The sequence below is a fragment of the Miniopterus schreibersii genome (assembly GCF_964146895.1).
Source record: "Miniopterus schreibersii genome assembly, chromosome: 13".
NCBI lineage: Eukaryota > Metazoa > Chordata > Mammalia > Chiroptera > Miniopteridae > Miniopterus > Miniopterus schreibersii.
In genome coordinates this window covers 50,379,011-50,398,939 of record NC_138113.1, presented here as the reverse complement: position 1 = coordinate 50,398,939, position 19,929 = coordinate 50,379,011, and the positions used below count along the sequence as shown (strand labels likewise).

At 52.5% G+C, this 19,929-nt stretch overlaps 1 protein-coding gene across 5 annotated transcripts in view; it reads right to left on the bottom strand.

Moving 5' to 3' along the window:
* PAX8 (paired box 8) overlaps positions 1–19,929 on the bottom strand; it is a 52,758-nt gene that overhangs the window by 21,335 nt on the left and 11,494 nt on the right. For 3 of the 5 annotated variants that reach the window (XM_081156305.1, XM_081156304.1, XM_081156307.1), the window contains exons 3-5: positions 3,453–3,618; positions 1,500–1,697; positions 132–220 (exon numbers count right to left, since the gene is read on the bottom strand). In XM_081156305.1, the coding sequence (XP_081012431.1) occupies positions 132–220; positions 1,500–1,697; positions 3,453–3,618 (453 nt within the window). Of the gene's footprint in view, positions 1–131; positions 221–1,499; positions 1,701–3,452; positions 3,619–19,929 lie in introns of all 5 variants that reach the window. The other 2 variants (XM_081156303.1, XM_081156306.1) reach the window with 1 other exon arrangement.

Sequence of the window (19,929 nt, the reverse complement as noted above, 5' to 3'; positions counted from 1 at the left end):
GGCTTTGTGCCCCTGGGATGGAGGGCTTGGTCAGCACAGGGAGTGGGCTGTATGGGCATGTGTGACCCCGTGTGCGCACGGATGGGCAAGTGTGTGCAGGGAAGTGCGCCTGCAGGCACCTCGACACTCACTCAGCGTGTGTCCTGGGCTCAGGGACTTGGTGGCCACGCAGCTGTCCATGGGAAGATTGAATGGCTGCTGCACTTTGGTCCGAATGATTCTGTAAGGAAGAGAAGAGAGGCCGGTAGAGAGAAGAGGAAATGGGACCAGTGGCTGCCCCAGATCCAGTCGCCTGTTTGAAATCCCACTTGGGTGTATTCAAAGCACCTCACGCTCAACCTGTCCACCTCAAACGCACGACCTTACTCCTCACACCTGGGTCTTCCCAGTGTTCCCACTTCATGGGAGGTACTGTCGGTCCCTGGAGGCAAAAATATACGTGGGGCTTCACCCCTGCCTCCCCCCGCCCTCTCTCAAGCCGTCCTCAGGTGCTGTGGTCTTACCTCATTACCCTCCCCAGCTTTGGTCCCGCTCTGCCTCTCGCTGCCAGTACCTCAGTGTGCGCCACCACCCACGCTCTCCCTCCAGTCATTCACGGGCCACCCCATCCACTCTTGGCCTTCTGGTCTCTTCTCCCTATTGCAGGCAGACTGGACTTTCTGAAATGCAAGTCAGCCTGCTGCTTAAAAGGGCCAAGGGCTTCTCGTGGCTCAAGGGTCAGAGGCAAGAACAAGTGGCCTGGCCCCCTATCCCCTAAAGGTCAGCCTTCACCGAGAGCTGCACCTCAGCCTGCTTCCTGCTCCCCTCCTATCTACTGGCTTTCTTTCAGCTTCTTATGTAAGATCCTGTTAGCCACAGGGCTTTTGCACATGCTGTCTTAGAGCTCTTCTCACTCCGATTTTCAGCGAGTTAACTCTTACTCATTGCTTCTTACTCAGGGGCATCTTTCCATAACCTCCCTAAACCAAGTCACCCCTTGCTAGCTCACTGCTCTCATGTTCCTCTCCTTAACAGGGCTAGAGCTGCACTTTTACAATTGTTTGTGTGGGTACTTGAATAGTGTGTGTCTTCCACTAGACTAAAAGCTCTGCCAGGACAAGGATTCTGTGTCCCCAGGGCCTAGCATATAACAATGAATTATGTGTGTATAAATGAATGAGTGGTTAAGGTAGCGAGTATATAACTGAATGGCTGAACAAATGAGTGAGGAGCTGATTGAGGGCCAAGTTGGGGGTCTTGTGGCTTAAGAAAGGATCAATTCAAGAAGATTCTTTTACTGAATGAAAAATGATGTGGTGTGTAAGGGAGGAAACTGCAGATGGTTCAGCCAGGTAGGGAGTGGGGATGCCTGTGGCCCTGGGAGGCAAGGAGGTGTGATACTTGCCCTGTGCCTGGGAGCTTCCTGCCTGACTGAGGTCCCTTCCCAGCTCTGCTCCATAAACCAGGGCCTTCCTCACTCTCATAATCCCCCAAGCCCCTGGCTGCAGTCTGTCTCTCACCTGTTGATGGAGCTGACACTGGGCACAGTGTCATTGTCACAGACGCCCTCAGCCAGGAGCCGATCTCGGATCTCCCAGGCAAACATGGTGGGGTTCTGTCGCTTGTAGTCCCCGATCTTCTCCACCACCTTGGGGGTAGCCACCTTGGGCTTGGAGCCACCTATCACCCCAGGCCGGATGCTGCCAGTCTCGTAGTACCTACTCCAATAGACAACCCAAAAATTACCCAGTAGGCAGGTGGGTCTCTGGGCATGGACTTAACCAGAGACCCTTAGACCCTTGTCCCCTCAGAGGCTTCCGGGGCGGGGGCCCAGGTAGAACGTGCCCCCAGGGCTGGCCTCTAACACTTGACCTTCCAGCGCTGTTCCCCCTGCGTGGGCAGGTTTGCGCTGCTGCCAACTAGACGCTCTGCTGAGGATCTCACCCCGGGACCCTGACTTCTCCCTCTCCTTTCCCTCTGGCCAGTACGAGCACCTGCAGGGGCCACCATGGGGGGCATACAAGATTCCCCTCTAGGAAAGGGAATGTTCACGTGGGTGCTCTGTGAATCACGGGCTCACAGTGGGGGTTTCCTCCATCCAGCTTCTCCTGGCCACAGCATGGCTCACTCTTCTCTTCGGCCATCCTGGTTTTTACCCCTCCCAGAAGGCCACTTGGGGTCGCTGAGCCCCGTACCCTGTCTGCTGGTTCACCTCTGCTCCCCATCCTCTCACCCCCACCCCCGATGGGCACGGGTTTTCTACCAGGTTACGTGGTTCAGGTAGAAGCCACTCCTCACGAGCTCTGGAATCCCAGCCCTGCCTGGATCTCTGGCCATGTCCAGCTCCTTACGCTGAGCCTGCACCCCAGGGTCTCCTCTCCTCATCTCCCTTCATCCCCAACCCACTGTTTTGTCAGATCAATGACCTCCATCAGGATACCACCCCCTCCTTGGTCTGGAAACTCTCCGATCTCCTCTGTCATGAAATAACATCTGCTTTTTAAATTCCATCTGTCGCCACCATCCAGGGACCACCTTCTCTCTGGGACACTCAGCCTACCCCGGGGTCCCCTCTCCTGATCCCTGAAGGGGCACACTTTTCCCTGACAACTTCAGTCAGGAGGCCAGAACTTCCCACCATCTAGTGACAGGCCCTTTGCCTCTTTAAACCAGAGCTCCTCCTGAGTCCACCTGAGTTGGGGAAGGGAGGCAGCTGCCCCAAGCTGACTGGAAACTCCCAACCATCTGCCTTGGGGGACTTCTGACAGGAGTGGCTCTGCAGGCCAGGTTATGTGGCCCATCAGCCCGGATGCAGGGCTTTGCTGTCCTAGTTCCTGCTGAACCTCTGGGCGGCAGTTCTCAACTCTGGCTTGAGAACATGAGAATCACGCAAAAGGCCTGAATCATATCAAACCTGGGCCCTTCCCCTAAAGTTCTGCTTTAACAGGTGACTTTAAATGAGATGCAGGTCACCTGGTCATCTCATAAAGCTCACAGCATCTGGGCCTGGCTGCCAGAGAGGGTGGGGGCCCAGGGCTCTGCATTTCACCAGGCAACCCTGTGCTTCTGTTGCAGGTGCTCTGGGAGTTACAGTGTGAGAAGCACAAACCCAAGTGTCCCTTGTGCAGGGGTTTGAGCCTGGAAGCCACCTCTGAGAGCATGTCCCTTCTCTAATGGCTCCATTTCCAGTGGTCTCAGCAGGGGAGGCCCTTTGGGGTATCTCCTGCTGTAGGAGCACAGAAGCCTACAAGAGGCGAGAAGGCAAGGAGAAGGGAGAAGCCAAAGGAAGAAGAAATGGAGGAGGGAGGGAGGGAGGGAGGGAGGGAGGGAGGGAGGGAGGGCAGCGCACACCAGAAGAGCACCAGATGGGGAGCCCAGAGCCCTGGGTCCCTGGGAGGGAGGGTGGCTGGGAGGTTGGCGGGTGCAGAGGCCAGCCCTGTGGGAGGGTGGTGTGTGGTGAATTTCGTGCTTACCTGCCAAGAATCTTGCTGACACAACCATGGCTGACACGAAGCTGGCGGGAGATGTCGCAGGGCCTCACACCCTGGTGGGCCAGGTCCACTATGCGCTGACGCACCACTTCGGGCAGGGGTCTGCCATTCACAAAGGCCCCTCCCAGCTGGTTCAGCCCTCCGTGGCCTGAGAATACAATAGTCCCAGCACAGCTGTCAGGGCCAAGTGGCGCAGCCCGGTTCACTCCGATCCTACCCTCTGATTCAGACATATTTACTGCATGCCTACTACGTGGCAGGCACTGTACCAGGCCCCGAGGATGTCACCTCTGCTCTTGCCTCAAGAGGTTTATTAAAGTGGGGGCCTAGACTGCCCACAGCCCATTAACATACCACATGACCACTGCTGGGGCCAGGGACATGCAGAAGGTATAGGACCGCTGGAGGGGACCACCCTCAGGCTCAGGGGACCACAGAAGGGCTCCTGGAGAAGTCTAAGCTGAGACTGAAGATGAGAGTGTTAACTGAGCCTAAAGAGAAAGGAGAAAACCCATTTCGGGCAGTGGACTCCTGGGGAAGGCTGAGAGGCGAGAAGGGGCTTGTCTGTTAGACTGATAGCTCCCTAGGGCCAGTGGGGCTAATTTCAGGGCTGAGAGCTCCATTATTCTGATGAGAACACTGGGGCTTAGAGTTTTAGTGGCTCCACTCATGTGATTTATATGACTCAGCCTGTGTGAGGAGGAGCCAAGACTCAACCAAGGGTAAGGTTCCCATCATGCTGCTTCCTGGCACGGGCCCTGCTCCCAGGCCAGGACTGACCCTAGAAGCCGGGCATTGGCCCTGTAGTCCTGTGTTGAGGGGCCAAAGCCTGGGCATGAAGACATCTTTTCTCACAGGCGAGATGTGGTGACCAGCTGTGGTGGTGGAGCCCAGGGGGTGGCTGTCGGGGGATCGGGCAGGAGAGGAGGAAAAGCAGAGCCAGGCCTCTTGTGTGAGCCCGTTAAGGACTATTTATGGCCGAGGTGGGAAGTGCCTCTGCTGGGCACACCGTGCCCATTAGCGCCCACTGACTTAGCACATTCAGAACTGCTTGCTGTGCAACGTCTCCTTGGGGCCCAACTGTCTTCAGCACAACAATTAATTTCCCTTAAAAGAAAAAAAAGCCAAAACCCTCGGGCCCGGGCACTGAGTCAAGGGGAAAAACCTGCTGGCCAAACACCTGGCAGGAGGAACACAAGGGACCCAACGACCCATCTTCCTGGTGAGCTTGGGCACAACTTTCCACCTTCCTGTTCTAGGCAACTTGTCCCTCGAATGCTTTTCCACCGAGGCTGGGAAGAAGTCTGGAAGGGCCTTGGAACCACCCAGAAGGTGGAGGAGTGGCCTGCGTCCACTCCGGAGCCCAATCCTTTGGCACCTCACTGGCCACAGCCTTTCCCTGCAGAATGGCTGCAACCCTTTTAACCCAATGTCATTCCCTCCTGGGTGCCTTTCAGCTCTTTGGGGTCCAGACACTGAACACAAGGGGGCGCCAGACAGCCACTCAACCCAGACAAGCCCTTGAGCATCCAGCTTTGTCCCCATTTCCCAGAACTTGGGCTTCAGGTCACCCCCTCTGTATCTGGAAGCGAGGCTTCCTACAGGTGGCTTCTTCATTCCTGGACAGGCAGGAGGTTTAAAAAAAACAAACCTCATTTTTGGATGGTATGAACTAGGTATTTTGACTTCTTAAAAAAAATCTACCCTGTTTCTCCACTGAAGCTGTGTGGGTAATTGCCCTCAATCTTCCTGAAGGGCTGACCAGGATCCTTAGAGACCAGAGGCCCCCAGGACCCCCTCCCCTGAAGGTTAGTTACTGGATCAGCCAGCATAGGTGTGAAGGGAAAGTTCACATCTCCGAATTCTGAATTCTCTGGTGCTTCATTTTATTTTACTGGCTTCTGGGCAACTTTGCATTACTGTGCGGAGAACTGGGCTGGATTCCTGCATTGACTTTGCCTGTTTTAATTTTATCATCTGAGAAAGTTGGGTTTTGTTTCCAACCTTAGTGTTTTCATCCACTGAATGGAGCTAAATAAAACCTCTTACTGCATCTGCTGCTGACCTATAAGAGCTACTATAAGAAGATGGGGAGTGAGAATGGACAAGTGTTTGGTTAGCTGAAAATCTTGATATATAAGTGTCAAGTTTTTCTGGTCTTTAATACTTACAGGTTCTGGCCCAAGCTTGGCCCTAAGATTGGGGCAGTGGTTCTCAAACTTGAGGTGCATTGGAATCACTTAGGGGGCCTGTTAAAACACAGGCTCTGAGCTCAATGCCCCAAGTTTCTAAATCAGTAGGTCTGGGATGGATGCAAGCACCTGAGTTTCTAAGAAGTTCTCAGGTGGGGCTGTGCTGCTGGTCTGGGGCTACATATTGAAAACCACTGGGCAATGGTAAAGGAAATGTAAGAGTATAACTAACTACTTGTACACCTCCTACCCCAGCCCCACCTCTAGAATAATGATTCCTCTTGTCTGTATATTATAGTTTTGGGGTTTTTTTGGAATATATGTACCGAGTGCCCACCATGAATCAGGCACAAAGCCCTGAGGGGACCACCTTGAACAAGTGAGAGACCAGGCCTTGGAAGAACTTAAAATCTTCGGGGGGGATGCAACTGTTCAGGAGGAAGTGTTTCGAGAATAGTAAGTCCAGATGCTAGGGGACCCATAAGTGGTTGGAAGGAAGTTGTAGGGAGGGATGATCAGGAGGTAGCCAGGTGAAGAAGTTTTTCCAGGAAAAAGTGCACACATGAGGTCTTAGTGCTCTTAAGACATGAAAGACTTACAGCAACTGTGGGATGGCCAGGAAGGAGAACTTGGAGAGAGCCTGCTGGCTGCGGATGGAGATGGCCCCTCTGGTTTGAGGTTTGGAGCTGAGTCCTTGTAGTGGAAGGACATTTGCCCTTCCTGTGTCCGGTGTGGGGGAGTCGACTCCTTTGGGTGAGTCACACCAAATGCGCAGAGGTGGGTGCAGCCTTCCTGCACTGAAAGGCCGGGACACCCACTGTGCTGACCACCTTTCTATGTGGCTATGGATGGGACGACTTTGAGGCTGGAAGCCAAAAATGAGTGGGAGCCCCTGACTGGGCCTGGAGAGGGTGTGGACCGGGAGGAGACTTACAGCCTCTTAAACAAAGGCCTTTTGCATGGTCTGAAGGGTCGTGGGCGCAGAATGGTGGGTGCTGGGGAGGAAGACAAGATGCCTGGCTGGACACAGTGGGTTCAGGGTGTGAAGGTCCTCAGACAAGGGAATGCTGATTTTCCCGGCCGGAGAGGATTTATCCTACAGCGAGGGCATTTGTAAGTCTGCAAAGCTCTAGGGGAAACCTGTTGTCTCGAAACATATAATTTTGAAAAGTGACCATCAGGGGAGGTCTCAGGACTTTCTTCTTTTTTTACTTTTCAATTGAAGTTTACATATAATATTACTCTGTATTAGTTTCAGACGTATAACATAGCTAGACAATCACGTACTTTACAGAGCGGGCCCCCAACATTTCAAGTACCCACTTGGCCCCCTACATAGTTATTACAATATTATTGACTATGTTCTTTATGCTGTAATTTATGTCCCTGTGACTGTTCTGTAATTACCCATTTGGGGGTTAAGATGTAAAAATCAGGACTTTCTTTGGTAATTTCTTCACCCCTTCCAGGCTCTGAAGAGTAGGGATGGTAGAAGGGAAAGAGAGGCTCATTGCCTCAAATTCTTGTTAAGTCACCAACACCCAAGCCCTTAAGATGTGGGGGTGGTCTTCTTGCGCCCCACAGTCCTTTGCACGCAACTCTGTCGTAGCACTGACTGCGAGCAGTGACCTTATCTGTTTACATTGCTTTCTGTGTCTCCTCTTGTGTACCTAACACCTGTCACAAAAGTTTAGCTAATACTTCAATAAAGCACACGATAGACAAATGCTTCACAAACGTGAGGGGCGCTGTGACAGTTGTCAAGTCGATTCCCCACCCTAGACCCCGGAGTCCCAAACTCGGTTACTTTCCCCTTGTACCTGCTGTCAGGTTTCATGCGTCCGCCTAGTCTTAAAGTGGCAATGGTACGACGTCTTGCTCTGTGACAATTTCCATTTAATTACCTTGGGATTTTTGCTTTAGCCCCAAAGAGTGTTATGGTACGAGTCTGAGCCCTGGCAGGAATATAAGGGGAGGTGGGGTGTTCTTTAAATCACTCTGTGCCCACACCCCTCCACAAAGGCACAGCTGCGCAGTGCTAACCCGGCTCTGGGGTGCCAGCTGAGTGCTGCTATCACCCCAGCACGCTCGCTTGCAGGCTGCAGTCTCCCACTGGGACCTGCCAGCTGCTCCCCTTGGAGCAAACCAATGTTTCAACCTCTTGTTCCACCTTCCCCCCCAAGTCCACACCCTGAATCACTCCCGCACCTATGAGGTGGGGGCTACCAAGGCACCAGGGCACACAGGCCTCGGACCAGGACAAAGGGGCTGGGATGCTGGGAGCAACGCTTGCACCTGGCTTTATCCCCAACTGGCCTTGTAGCCCTCGACGTCTCTGTGCTTGTCCTTCCCCTCCAAGGCAACCGAGAGGAGACAGCAGCCATTTCTCATGAATCCTTCACCATCTGTGTGTTCTAGAACCACACTCCATAAACAACCTTCCCGTTCCTTTTATACCATTTACCTCTGCCTTGCAACTGGGTGCTTCCCCTGGACTTACAAACACACTTAAACCCATCTCTGCTGCCTCTCAGGCCCAGCCCACAAAAAACACACAAAAAGAAGACCCTCCCTTCGACTACAAAACATTTGCTTCCTATTGTTTTCAACCAAATTTCTCAAAAAGTCTTCATATCTGCTGTTCCCAGTTCCTTTATTGCCTCCCTTGCTGTCCAGGGGTCACCTCACCCTGTGCCTCAGGCTGAGCACCTGCTCAAACAGGTAACAAGAGGTTGCTGTGGTGGAGGTGCTGAGTTCTCCCTCTTGAAGAGGTCCCAGGCAATGCTGTCTTCTGGTTCCTTCTACCTTCAGATATGCTTGTGGTTTCTTTTTAATGAGGTTCTCTGTCCTCGTTTGTCCCATTATATCTTTTTTTTTTTCCAGGCTTCTCTTGAATCCCGGGGCTGCACTCGCTCTGCACAGTCCTTCTCAGGGATCACACCCACTCTCCTTACTTTACCCACTACCCGGGCGCCCAGATGTCTCCAGCCCAGATCTCTCTCCCATTTCTATATTCAACTTCCCATAGGAAATCTCTTCGCTGATCCATAGGCTCCTCCTCCAGTGGGCCCTGTGTGTTCCCTCCACCTGGCAGTCTTGTCACCCCTCTTATCTAGTCAACTACTGCCCACCCAGGATGGTCCAGGTGGCTCTCTGCTTCACCCTGCAGAGCAGGCTGAGGCTTCTGTTCAGCTGCTCTCAGAGCACCCGCAGCCTCTCTTTCATGGCATCATTCACATTTTAATTTTACGTTTATTTGCATGAGTGTACGCAGGAGTAGCAACCCTTCTCCAGCCACACTGAGTGCTCCATGAGGGCAGGATCATGTCTGTTTTGTTCATCATTAATTATATTAAGTGTTCAGTAAGTGTATGCCACATGAATTAGCTAACGGGGCCTTTTGCTTCCATTCTCCCCATAAGAGTACTCACCAAACCATGACATTTTTACTTCTTAAATATTTACCCGACCAGTACTGTCCAGCCATCACCAGCACATATACATCCATGCATTCGTTTACCCCCTTGACATATGGTTACTAAGTATCTATCACTTGCCAAGCACTTTACTGGAACCGATGGCATGGAATTGATCCTGCCTCCCGAAGCTCCCAGTGTAGGATGAGTGAAACACACACATAAGCATATAATTACTGCTGGGATGGGTGCCAAGAAGGACACGGCACAGTGTTAAAGAATAATGCAGGAGGGGAAGAGATGGAAGTCCTTCCAGGTGACCAAAGAAAATCTAAGTGACATACACTCTGGGGCAGAGGTAAGTAGGGGTTAACCAGCCACCTGACTCACTAGTCTCTGAGCCCAACCTTGCACATGCGACCGTTAGCTGGCGAGCAGGAAGTCAGAAACCCAAGCCTGACCATGTCACTCCCATGTTTAAGAAAACTTGTGGGGCCCAGCTCCATCACCTGCATGAGGTCTAAGCTACGAAATCGGGAGGAACCGCCCACATGAGCTGACCCAGCCAGCTTACCGTTTTTCCTACCCGTCTGAAACGTAAATCTGATGCCCTGGCCACAGGACGGCTCGCTGTTCTTCTATAGCATCTGACTCCTCCCATGTCCTTGTTTATGCTGTTCTCTGTGCCGAGGTGCCCTGTCCTTACCTTCTGCTCGATTCATATTCCCACCTGAATTAGTTCAGGAAGCTACCGCCTATTGGTAACTACCACCTGCTTTTTGTCTCTGGCCCTTTTTTTTTTGTTTTTCTTTTTTAAAAATAATTTTTACTGATTTTAGAGAGAGAGGAACGGAGAGGGGGAGAGAGAGAAACATCGATTAGTTGCTCCCTGTACGTACCTGAACCGGGTGTTGAACCAGCAACCTGGGTATGTGTTCTGACCGGGAATCGAACCACTGACCTTTCAGTGCACAGGATTACACTCAACCAACTGAGCCACACTGGCCAGGGCTCTGGTCCTTTCTTCTAAACATGCCAGGGCATAATCTCTGCCACTACATGTAGCAGAATAAGTGTGTAGTTATACTGGCTGTGTCCTGGTGCATACACTGTGTGCCCCTTGAGGGGCAATGTGGCTGCTTTACCTGTGAAACCCTAATGTCTAGTGTTACGCACAGCAGGTACCCAGTAAATGCTGAGTTAATTATTGGAGTGAAGGAAGGAGGGAAGGAAGAACAGAAGGAAGAAAGCAGGTCCAAAACAAGCTTAGGGGAGCCCACACATTATTTGCCCTGAGCAGAACTCTGTCTGTCTTCCAAAGGCATGAGTTGTTTAATGAGGGGAGTGCAAATGTCACCATCAGGGACAGAAAGGTTTACCCCCTTGTGGGAGCCTGGGGACAGCTGCACAGGCCTTCCTTTTGGCTCTTCCATCAAGCCTTTGACGTCAACATTAACAGTGTTAGGCTCAGGCTGTTGCGAGGAGCCTTACAGTTCACATCTGCCTCGCTGGGTGCTCAGGCAGGGCCTCTATGCACTCCAGTGCAGCCCCAGAGGCCCCGGGGGTGAGGCCATGAGGACCAGCTCCAGCTCCCAGCCACCCACACTCTGAAGTCCCGGCCAGTCCGAGATTTCCCTAAGGCCTTGGGAATAAGAGGATAAGAAGTCCGCTTCCTTGGATGCTCTTCCTTAGATCAGCCCAGAGGGTGGGAGGTTAGCAATCCCATTGCCACAGGGAGCGAGCTGGTGGGGGGCAGAGGCAGGCAGACAAAGGTGCACGGAGACGCTTCCTCTGGATTAGCCTCTAGCTGGGGAAGATTCCAACTCGCCTGGCATTTTACCAGTGTTGGACTTAAAAGAAGAGGAAAGAGAGGAAGGAGAAAGGGAGCGAGGCTATTGTCAGTACGTGGCCCCCTCCGGGAGCCAGTGCTTTGCAATAACACCTGCAGCCAGGCTGTGGGAGGCGCTGACTCTGGAGCCAGGTGAGCACGAAAAACGCAACTTTTCTTCGAATTCTCATAACAGCCCTTAAGGAGGGAGCACATTGTCCCACTTTACAGATGAGGAGATGAGCAGCGGGCACGGTTCATAACCTGCCCGAGGCTGCTTCATGCAAGGGGGCAGGACAGAGACGGAGACTGCGGCTGAGGCCAGGCTCAGCCCCTCCTGCAAGCTCGCCTGGGAGCGACGCTATTCCGGGACAGTGAGCCCCTATCTAAGAGCAAACGTGACCCACTCGTCGCCACCACGGGTGGGTGCTTTCCAAAACCCTCCTCAAAAGCCTCGCCAGGTTTTCACTTTGTTGGGGCCTAATTTTCCCTCTTTATGGTTTTCTTTAGTCAGAGAGCAAACCAAATGCTGTCATATTTCTCCCCCTCTTCCATGTCTGTTTATTGCCCTCCACTCTTTATTCCCATCCGCCCACCGCCACCACCACCGCCCCCACAGCCTTTGCTCTGGGTTTTATCCCTCAGCCTCCTCCAGTTGCCTTGCTTTTATTTCCATCCCGCTGATTTCACTACTCCCCCTTCTCATCTCCCCCCAGTTCCTTCCCTGCCCCAGTCCTAGCTGGTCAAACAGGGGAGCCCCTCCCACCCATTCACCCTGAGATCTCCCTTCCCTCTGCCACCAGCTCCGGCTCCTTTGGCCTGTCCCCTCCCTGCATCGTCTTTACTGCCTGCATGACTGCCCAGGTTCTTATCCCATCTTCCCCTCGCAGGCATTCACAGCTCGCTGTTATTCTTGTATTAGCACTGAACCCATTAAAGCTAATTTGTTTGCCCTAATCTCCATTTATTTTTCCCTAGTTGATATTAGATTTCCCTTTCTATTGCTCCAGCATGATTTTCTCTTTGTCTTCCTAATGGTCTACCCCCCTCTCTCTTCCTCTATTAATCTGGTTGGCTTCACTGCATGGTTTCAAGGCCTTTCCTGCCTCCCCCAGCCCTTAGATTAACCCTGTCACCTCCCTCTCAGGATGTCCCAGGCGCAGTGGATTTCTGAGGATGGAGCTGCTGCACATGTCAATAGCTCTGTGAGCTCCCTGAGAATAAAGCTGCCGGGGGAGAGGCCCTGCCTTGTGCGGACGCCTCAGGAACACAGGGCCGCAGAGCTAGAGGCCAATGGGACACACATGGGCTGCTCCGAGCTCTGAAGGGTCACCGAGGTCAAGGGTTCCTTGGCTAGGTTCCCTTTTGAGGCTGCCTCAAAGATTTCTGGAGGCCCCTGCCCACTTTTTCAGGTCCTATAAATTATATCAGTAGGCTAAGCAGAGATGGGCCACTTTCTCCCTATGACTCAGATTAGACACCGTTTCTCCTCTATCCCCATTTCCCACATTGGAGACCCACTCCCTCCCCTTCCTGAAGAGGTGAGGTGGCCCCTCTGAGTGTGGTTTTGGAGGTGGCTACTTTGCACCCTGCACTCTGGCCTGCATGTTCCCCAGAACAGACGCCTTCCTGGACCAGCTCTCAGGAACCTCGCCATCCCCACTGCCTCCCTGCTGACGGCCCTGTCCAGCCCCCCATCTGAGCCTCATTGTTCAGGCCTTTCTCTGGGCCAGTGCTCTAACTGTCATCTGGACACCTGGCTCCTCAGGGGCAAGTGCACTTGCCTTGAAGGGAGGAGGGCTGCCACCAGGATCACCCAGGGTGCTCAGACATTTCCCACCTCTGCTCAGACCAACCAGAATCTCTGGGCGTGGTGTCCTCAAATCTATATTTTTAAGAAGCTCCTCTGGTGATTGCCGAGAGTTTACATCCATTCCGTAGATAGTCAATAAATATGTACCGAGAGCATTAATTAATTGATTAGACATGAACTTCCAGTGCTCTCTGGAGGTTCACTAGAGGTCACTGGCCTTGGCTCCTTCCCACTGTGCTTCTAGATGCCCCAGACTCTGGGCCCGAGGCAGCAGGGCTGTAGTGAGAGAGCTGGGGCCCCCATTTGGGAGAGTGGAGACGTGCGTGAGAGGCAGGTGTGCCAGCACCCACCACTGCAAACGCACTAGGAGCCGGGAATCTGCAAACTCCCTCCCTCTGGGGTCAGAGGCCTGTGGATATTAATGCTGTTTCCTAGAAAATGGGTCTACATTAAAGCAATTTTCAGTTCATTAGATTTCAATTCAATGAGCACCCACTCTGTGTCTACTAATACTCCAGGCTGCATGTGGGAGGAGGTGGCTCTGAGCAGAAGACACAGTCCTTGCCCTTGAGAAACGTACACGTTAATAACCCCGACACGCTGTAGAACCTGAGAGTGTCTCAATCCACTCAAAGGATCTCCTGCAGTTCTCTCCACAACCCTGGGGAGCATGGGCAGTGTGTGTGTGTGTGTGTGTGTGACTGTGTGTGTGACTATGTTTGTGTGTGTCCGTACATGTCTGTGTATATGTGTGTCTGTGTTTACCTGTGTGTGTGTGAGTGTGTGAGTGTGTTTGTATGTGTCAGTGCATACATGTCTGTGACTGTGTCTGTGAGTGTGTGTTTGTGTGTGTCTGTGTGTATCTCTGTGTGTTTGTGTGTGTTTGTATCAGTGTGTCTGTGTGAGTCTGAGCGTGTGAGTCTGTGTGCGTGTGAATGACTATGAGTGCGTGTCTGTGCGGGTGTGCAGTGCTGAGCCCTAGCGCAGGGTGGGGGCTGGCTGGCTTAGGAGTGGAAACAGCGAGGGACAAATGAAGAACTGCTGTTTCAAGCCTGACATACCGAGCAAAATCTGTGACAAAACTGCCTATCTGTGCTTGCCACACCTGTTGACGGCAGAGTCCCGGAACCGCGGCAAAATGGATTATACTCTACACGCCGCTCGCCACCACCTCAGGACACCGGAGGAGCAGAGGGGAACGGACACAGCCCGGGGGCTGTGGTTCCAGAGGAGGAAACTCGGGTGCTGAGAACAAGGACATGGGTTCCTGCCTGTCTGAGCATCAGTTTCCACATCTGGCTTAAGGGGAGCAGATCTCGACTGTCCTCCAGTCCTGACCTCTGCAACACCAGGATGGTCCTCAGGCCGGGAACAGAAGGGGTTCAGAGAGCTCTGTGGGGGGACCTTGGGCAATCGCCACACAGACAACTGCCGGGAGCGGCCTGAGCTCACTCCTCGTAGAAGATGAGGGTGGCTGCTTCATTAACAAGTGAGATGCTCTGGTTAACTCGACGCTGAGGCAGACACCCACCAGAGTCATGGGGCATGTCTGAGAGTGTCCCTGGCCAGGAAGGGGACACGGCCCATGTAATGTCACAGGCTCACTTCATGGCGGAGCCAGGACAGCACTCAGGCTTTCTGACCTAAGTCCCTGTTCACTCCAAGTCCCAAGGGGCCCTTTGGGACCCTGACGCCACCTGAGCTGGGGCCACTTTGGCAGATAGTGAAGGAAGAAGGTGCTGGGGTTTAGCAGAATGGGCTGGAGGCCACAGCAAGCCCTGAATTATTTTCTAGTCCTCTTATCAACTTGTTTTCTTGTCATTTTTATTTTCTTAGGTGGTAAACCCAGACATGGGGCTCTCTTCTTGTGGGTCCTGCCTTCAGGAAGCAGGACCTCTCCTCTGGGGGAGCACTGGGGTGGGAGCGGCAGGAGAGGATCTAGAGAACGCGTGTCAGCTTCCCCCTCTCTCTCCGTCGGTTCCAAACTGGGGCTCCTACAGCTGGTGTCATTCAGACCCAAACCTGCTCGCTGACAGTCTGGGTCAGGACTGGGCAGTGGGCTGAATCAGACCAAGAACATGCAATACTCAGACTTCTGTAGGGTGAACTGTGTCTCCCAAATCTCATATGTTGAAACCCTAGCCCCTAGTACATCAGAATGCAACCTTGTTTGGGAATAGGGTCCTTACAGATGATCAAGTTAAGATGAGGTATTAGGGTGGGCTCCAATCCCATATGACTGTCCTTATAAAAAGGTGAAATTTGGTAAAGAGAGAGAATGCTAAGTAGAGATTGGAGTTATGCTGACTCAAGTCAAGGATCACCAACGATGCCAGCAAACAACCAGAAGCTACGGGAGGGAGTGCGGAGCAGATTCTCCCTCATGTTCTTAGAAGGAACCACCCCTGCCTCACCTCGATCTCAGACTTCCAGCCCCCAGAACTGTGAGATGGTCAATTTCTGGTGTTTAAACCCTTGATTTGTGGCATTTTGTTATGGCAACCCTAGGAAACTAATGTGCAGATAAACAGGCTTCTAACTCTGAACTAGATACAGCAGGCTTGGGAACTCCCGAGCTCCTCTCCTGGAGTATCTGGCTGCCCCTCAAGTGACATTTCTGTGTAAGGTAGACTCAGGCAGCTAAGGCAAGAGCAAGTGCTTCCTAACATATGACCTTCTGTAGTGTGCCTGGGTCTCTGACATCACCGCCCAACCTGCAGAGCCACACTCTGGTCTCCTCTCCTGACCCCTCCGTCACGAACATGGGCAAGAGCACCAACACATCAGCCACCAGGGCTCCTAGGCTTCTCCCTTCAGGAATTTTTGGGGATCCAGTTTAAAGTTGGTTCTGAACTCACCTAATATTTGCAGAACCCTTTCAAAGTGCTGCTGTCGGGTAAGCAATTCTTAAATTTAATTCAATTTAACAAACATCAACTGGGCCTTGGTTTTCACACCCTGTGAGCGATGTGGGGCTGATGCTTTGAGCCTCTTTTATACATGAAGACGACAATCTGAAGGTTAAATGGCCAGGTAGGAGCAGACGTGAGGCTGTGTCTGCATCTGTGTCTGATCCTCTCGTGGAAATCTCCGAGAGGCAGTGTGAAATCTCCGAGAGGCGGTGTCACGCAGGGAGAAGGGCTGTCTCCCCGGCACTGGGCATGAAAGCTCTGCACAGGGATGATCTCTGGTTGGGCCAGAGGTCTGTGGTTCTCAAATGCTGACCTACAGCAGAGTCGCTGGGAGCTTGCGAAGGTGCTGATCCCAGGCCCCCCTGGCTGCTAACAGAGCCCAGGAGGCTCTGATAATAGAGACCACGCCGAGGAACACTTGTACAAATATTGAGTAAGCACCTGCTTATGTCTACGCTGTACCAGATATCGTTTGGGGAGTTTTATTCCCAGCCTGCTGGTCCTCACAGATGCTGTGCCCTAAATCCGACGGACCTCCCTGTCAAGCTGACACCCAGTGTCCCCTAGAAAGATCCCATGTGGCATGTTGGGTAGGGCCTGCCAGTGTTTCCTACTTCAGTGGCCACTGCTGCCCAACCTCACCACCCTGCATCTGAGCCCCGGCCAGCCAGAAGTCCGTCCCCAGGACCAGAGAAGTGTCCCAGAGGGGCAGCTGGGGCCTGGACGGCAGCAGCAAGTTCCCTAAAAGGGAACTTTGTTTCCTCAATTCCACAGTGGCCACTTATAAAGAAAACAGGAGAGTAATTAGAGCAACATCATGTGAAAGGATCCGTGGGCTTCTTCATGTTCGGAAAACTTCATGAACCAGACTTGAACATGAAAGTCAGGTTGACTGGCAAAATGCCCACGACAGGCGAGGGCATCAGAGAGGGCTCTGGTTAAGAAGGTGGTGCTTGGCCAACCTTTGCCAGGGGGTGGGAGTGGGGATGGTATTCCAGGCAGCTGCCACTGAGTGGGCAAAGGCTGGAGGTGGGAACACACACGATGTGTTTTGGAAACAAAGACCAGTTGGCTGGAACCTAAGTCTGCGCGCAGGAATAGTGGGAAATAGAGTCAGGAAGTAAGGAAGGAAACCTCCTCAGATTATACACCAGCCGTTTGCCTGCAAATACCAGTTAATGATTGTGCTGCCAGGAAGTATAAGCAGGTCTCTAAGATAATTTGGGAAAATCACCAGGCTGAGCTTCTCTGGAACAGGGCTGGAAAAGGAGAGAAGTAAGAACATTTTGATACTGCAAACCCTCTAGTGCCCACAGATTGTTACCACGGCTGCTCCACTTAATAAAAAGGACACGGACCCAAGGACAGAGGAGGTAGGTGCATGGTTCTGGCAGGAGAGCTGAAAGGAGCATGGAAGTTGACAACTCGAGTGTGCAGTTGACCCAGGGGAGGATGGAAGTCCCTGTGCCGAGTGCATGTGACCCAGGCTTCTCAATGGCAGGTCAGAATTAACACCCTCTCTTGTCAAAGCCCAACGGTTTGGCCGTAGCCAGTTTGGCTCAGTGATTAGAGCACTGGCCGGAGGACTGAAAGGTCCCAGGTTCAATTCCAGCCACAGGCAGCTATTTGGGTTGCAGGTTTATCCCCGGCCCCAGTCGGGATGGTGCGGGAGACAACCAATCAATGTTTCTCGGTCACATCAATGTTTCTCTCTCTCTCTTCCACTCTCTCTGAGAAGCAATGGAAAAACTATCCTCTAGTAAGGCTTAAAAAAAAAAAGCCCATGGTTTGTGTGAACCCCACCTGTTTTTCCCCTGCTGTCTCCTGCGCCTGCGCTGACTCTAGTTCCTGGAACTGCACACTCTCCCAGGTCTCCACGTCTCTGCTCCTGCTGCTCCCTCCTCAGGTCACCTGGTGGAGTCCTGCCCCTGACTCAGGAGGCTCCCTCCCTGCTCCATCCAGCTCGGTGCTGGCCCTCTCCCCCACACTCAGCATTCATGTCCCTCTGCACTGAAGCCTTCCCTCTCTCTCCAGAATGTCAGCAAAGGCAGAGGCACGGTCTTTCGTTGTCTGTAACCTGAAGCTTAACTCCCTGCCTGCCATTCTGAAGGGCTCAGTAGATATTTACATAGTGAATTAAGTATTGTTGTAATAATGCCCTTTGAAGTGATTTGGAGTTAGAACCCAAGGCCTGTGTGGCCAGAGGGTGCGTGGTTGGATGAAAACATGTCTAAGAACAGGGTGACTGAGAGTTGGTGCTTTGAGCGATCACACAGAGAGAGCCCTGGGGCAAAGGCAGATGTGTGGAGACTTAGCAGTAGAGACCAGAGGACACCAGGTGCTTCTTTAGGAGCTGCAGTGAAACCGAAGGTGACCCAGGTATAAGGTCCACACTGAGCACCCATTCAGGGAGAAAGAAATCGGCCAGGAGGAGAGGAGAGGGGGTCGTCATACAACATAGAGGGCTAGGAATGTCTCTAGATAGTGGACCAAGAAGGAGAAAAATAAATCATGATTTCTGCGGGTGGTGTTATGAGCTGAATGTTCATGTCACCCCCCCAAACTCACATGTTGAAGCCCTTAGCCACCAAACATAATGGTGTTTGGAGGTGGGGCCTTTGGGAGGGGATTAGAGTTAGATGGGGTCTTGAGGGTTAGATGGAGTCCTGAGGGTGGGGCCTCGTGATGGGATTAGTGCCCTTGTAAGAAAAGGAAGAGAGAGCAGTACTCTCTCTCTCCAGGCACACACACTGAGGAAAGACCACGAGAGGACACGGCGAGAAGACGGCTGCCTTTGAACCGGGAAGAGATCCAGCCATACTGGCACCCTGATCTTGGACTTCCAGCCTCCAGAACTGTGAGAAACAAATGTCTGTGTGTAAGCCATCCAGTCTGTGGTGTTCTGGAGTGACAAACCAAGCTGACTAAGAAAGGGGACCTCAGGGTGACAGGATCAAATCTTGAAGAGAGGTGTCACGGCTCCAGGTTTGCACCAGGGAAGCTGAAACTGAGACAGAGGAGTGGCTCATGTGAGGTGTGATGGGCAAGGGATGCTGGGTGACAGGAGACCCGGGTCCAGCAGCCCACCTTCCCTGAGTGTATCCTTACAATGCCCAAAGCCACTGGGTTCCTTAAGGGACGGACACACATTATGCACCATGGCCTTGAAAATGAGGGGGTTTTGTTTTGTTTTTCAGGAAAAGGACAGGTGAGAGGAGGCTCTCACCAGGGACATGGCTCTTCCTTGGACGGTGGCCTGCAAAGTCTCCATGATAGAAATGCTTGGCTGCCTCTGACGCAGCCATATGGGTCTCATCTTTTCACAGCGTTGGGCACTGCAGCTACTATGCGGACGTCAGGCAATGCCAGCCTCACATCAGCACCAGCTGCCTGACCCTGGGCAGGAGACAGGCACCTGGCAGGTGCTGCACCTGCTGCAAAGAGCACCACAGAACACTGCTCAATGCGGCAGAATCTGACACGTGTTGCTCCAGCAGATCTGAGGTCCTGAGGAACATATGAGGCGGTGCCCATTAAATAAACAAAATTACAACTTTAGCTGGAGAGTTTTCTACCCACGAATGTTCTTTTTCCTGCCGCCATTGTTAGGTTTCATTACATCAACAAGCACCTCTGTCCACTGGGCAGGAAACACTGTTTTATAGTCACTGACTTACCCAACTATAAATGCTTGTAGATCAATTGTACAAAGCACTCATGACAACACCATGTAGTTTGTACTAATCGGTTCATTTTGGCACTGCAACTAGCATGGCCTATGCATCCCTGAGACAGGTTCACACTTCCAGGGGAATTTCGTGAACAGAGGCTTGTTCACAGGCTGCCAGGGGGAATGGGGCTCAGGGCAGAGCTCCCGGGACTTCTGAATGAGGGCAGAGTGTTAGACGAAATATTCTTGTAGTCTGAGCAGAGGAGCGGGCCGGTGACAGCCCTCGGCCACCTGCCTTCAGTGTTGCCATTCTTACAGGAACAAGAGGCCAGATTCTAAAACAGGCAAGTCCTGCTGCTACCCACCCATCTGATGACTCTGACTCTGTCCCCATCTGGGAGGAGCCGCCATGGATCCCTGAGTCCGAGCATTGCTAGCAGATCTGACCCTCGGCAGAAGAGTGACCTGTGCAAATGACTGTCCCTGGATCTCATCTGAAAACAAGGCTTTTGCAGGGGCCCTGGGACCACCCATGTCCTGTAAGTTAAGCAGGGGGCAGTGGTCGGGGAGGTGTGGCTGCGTGTTGAGGTTTTTCTTACAACCATAGGTTGTAAGAACAGGGAGGTCA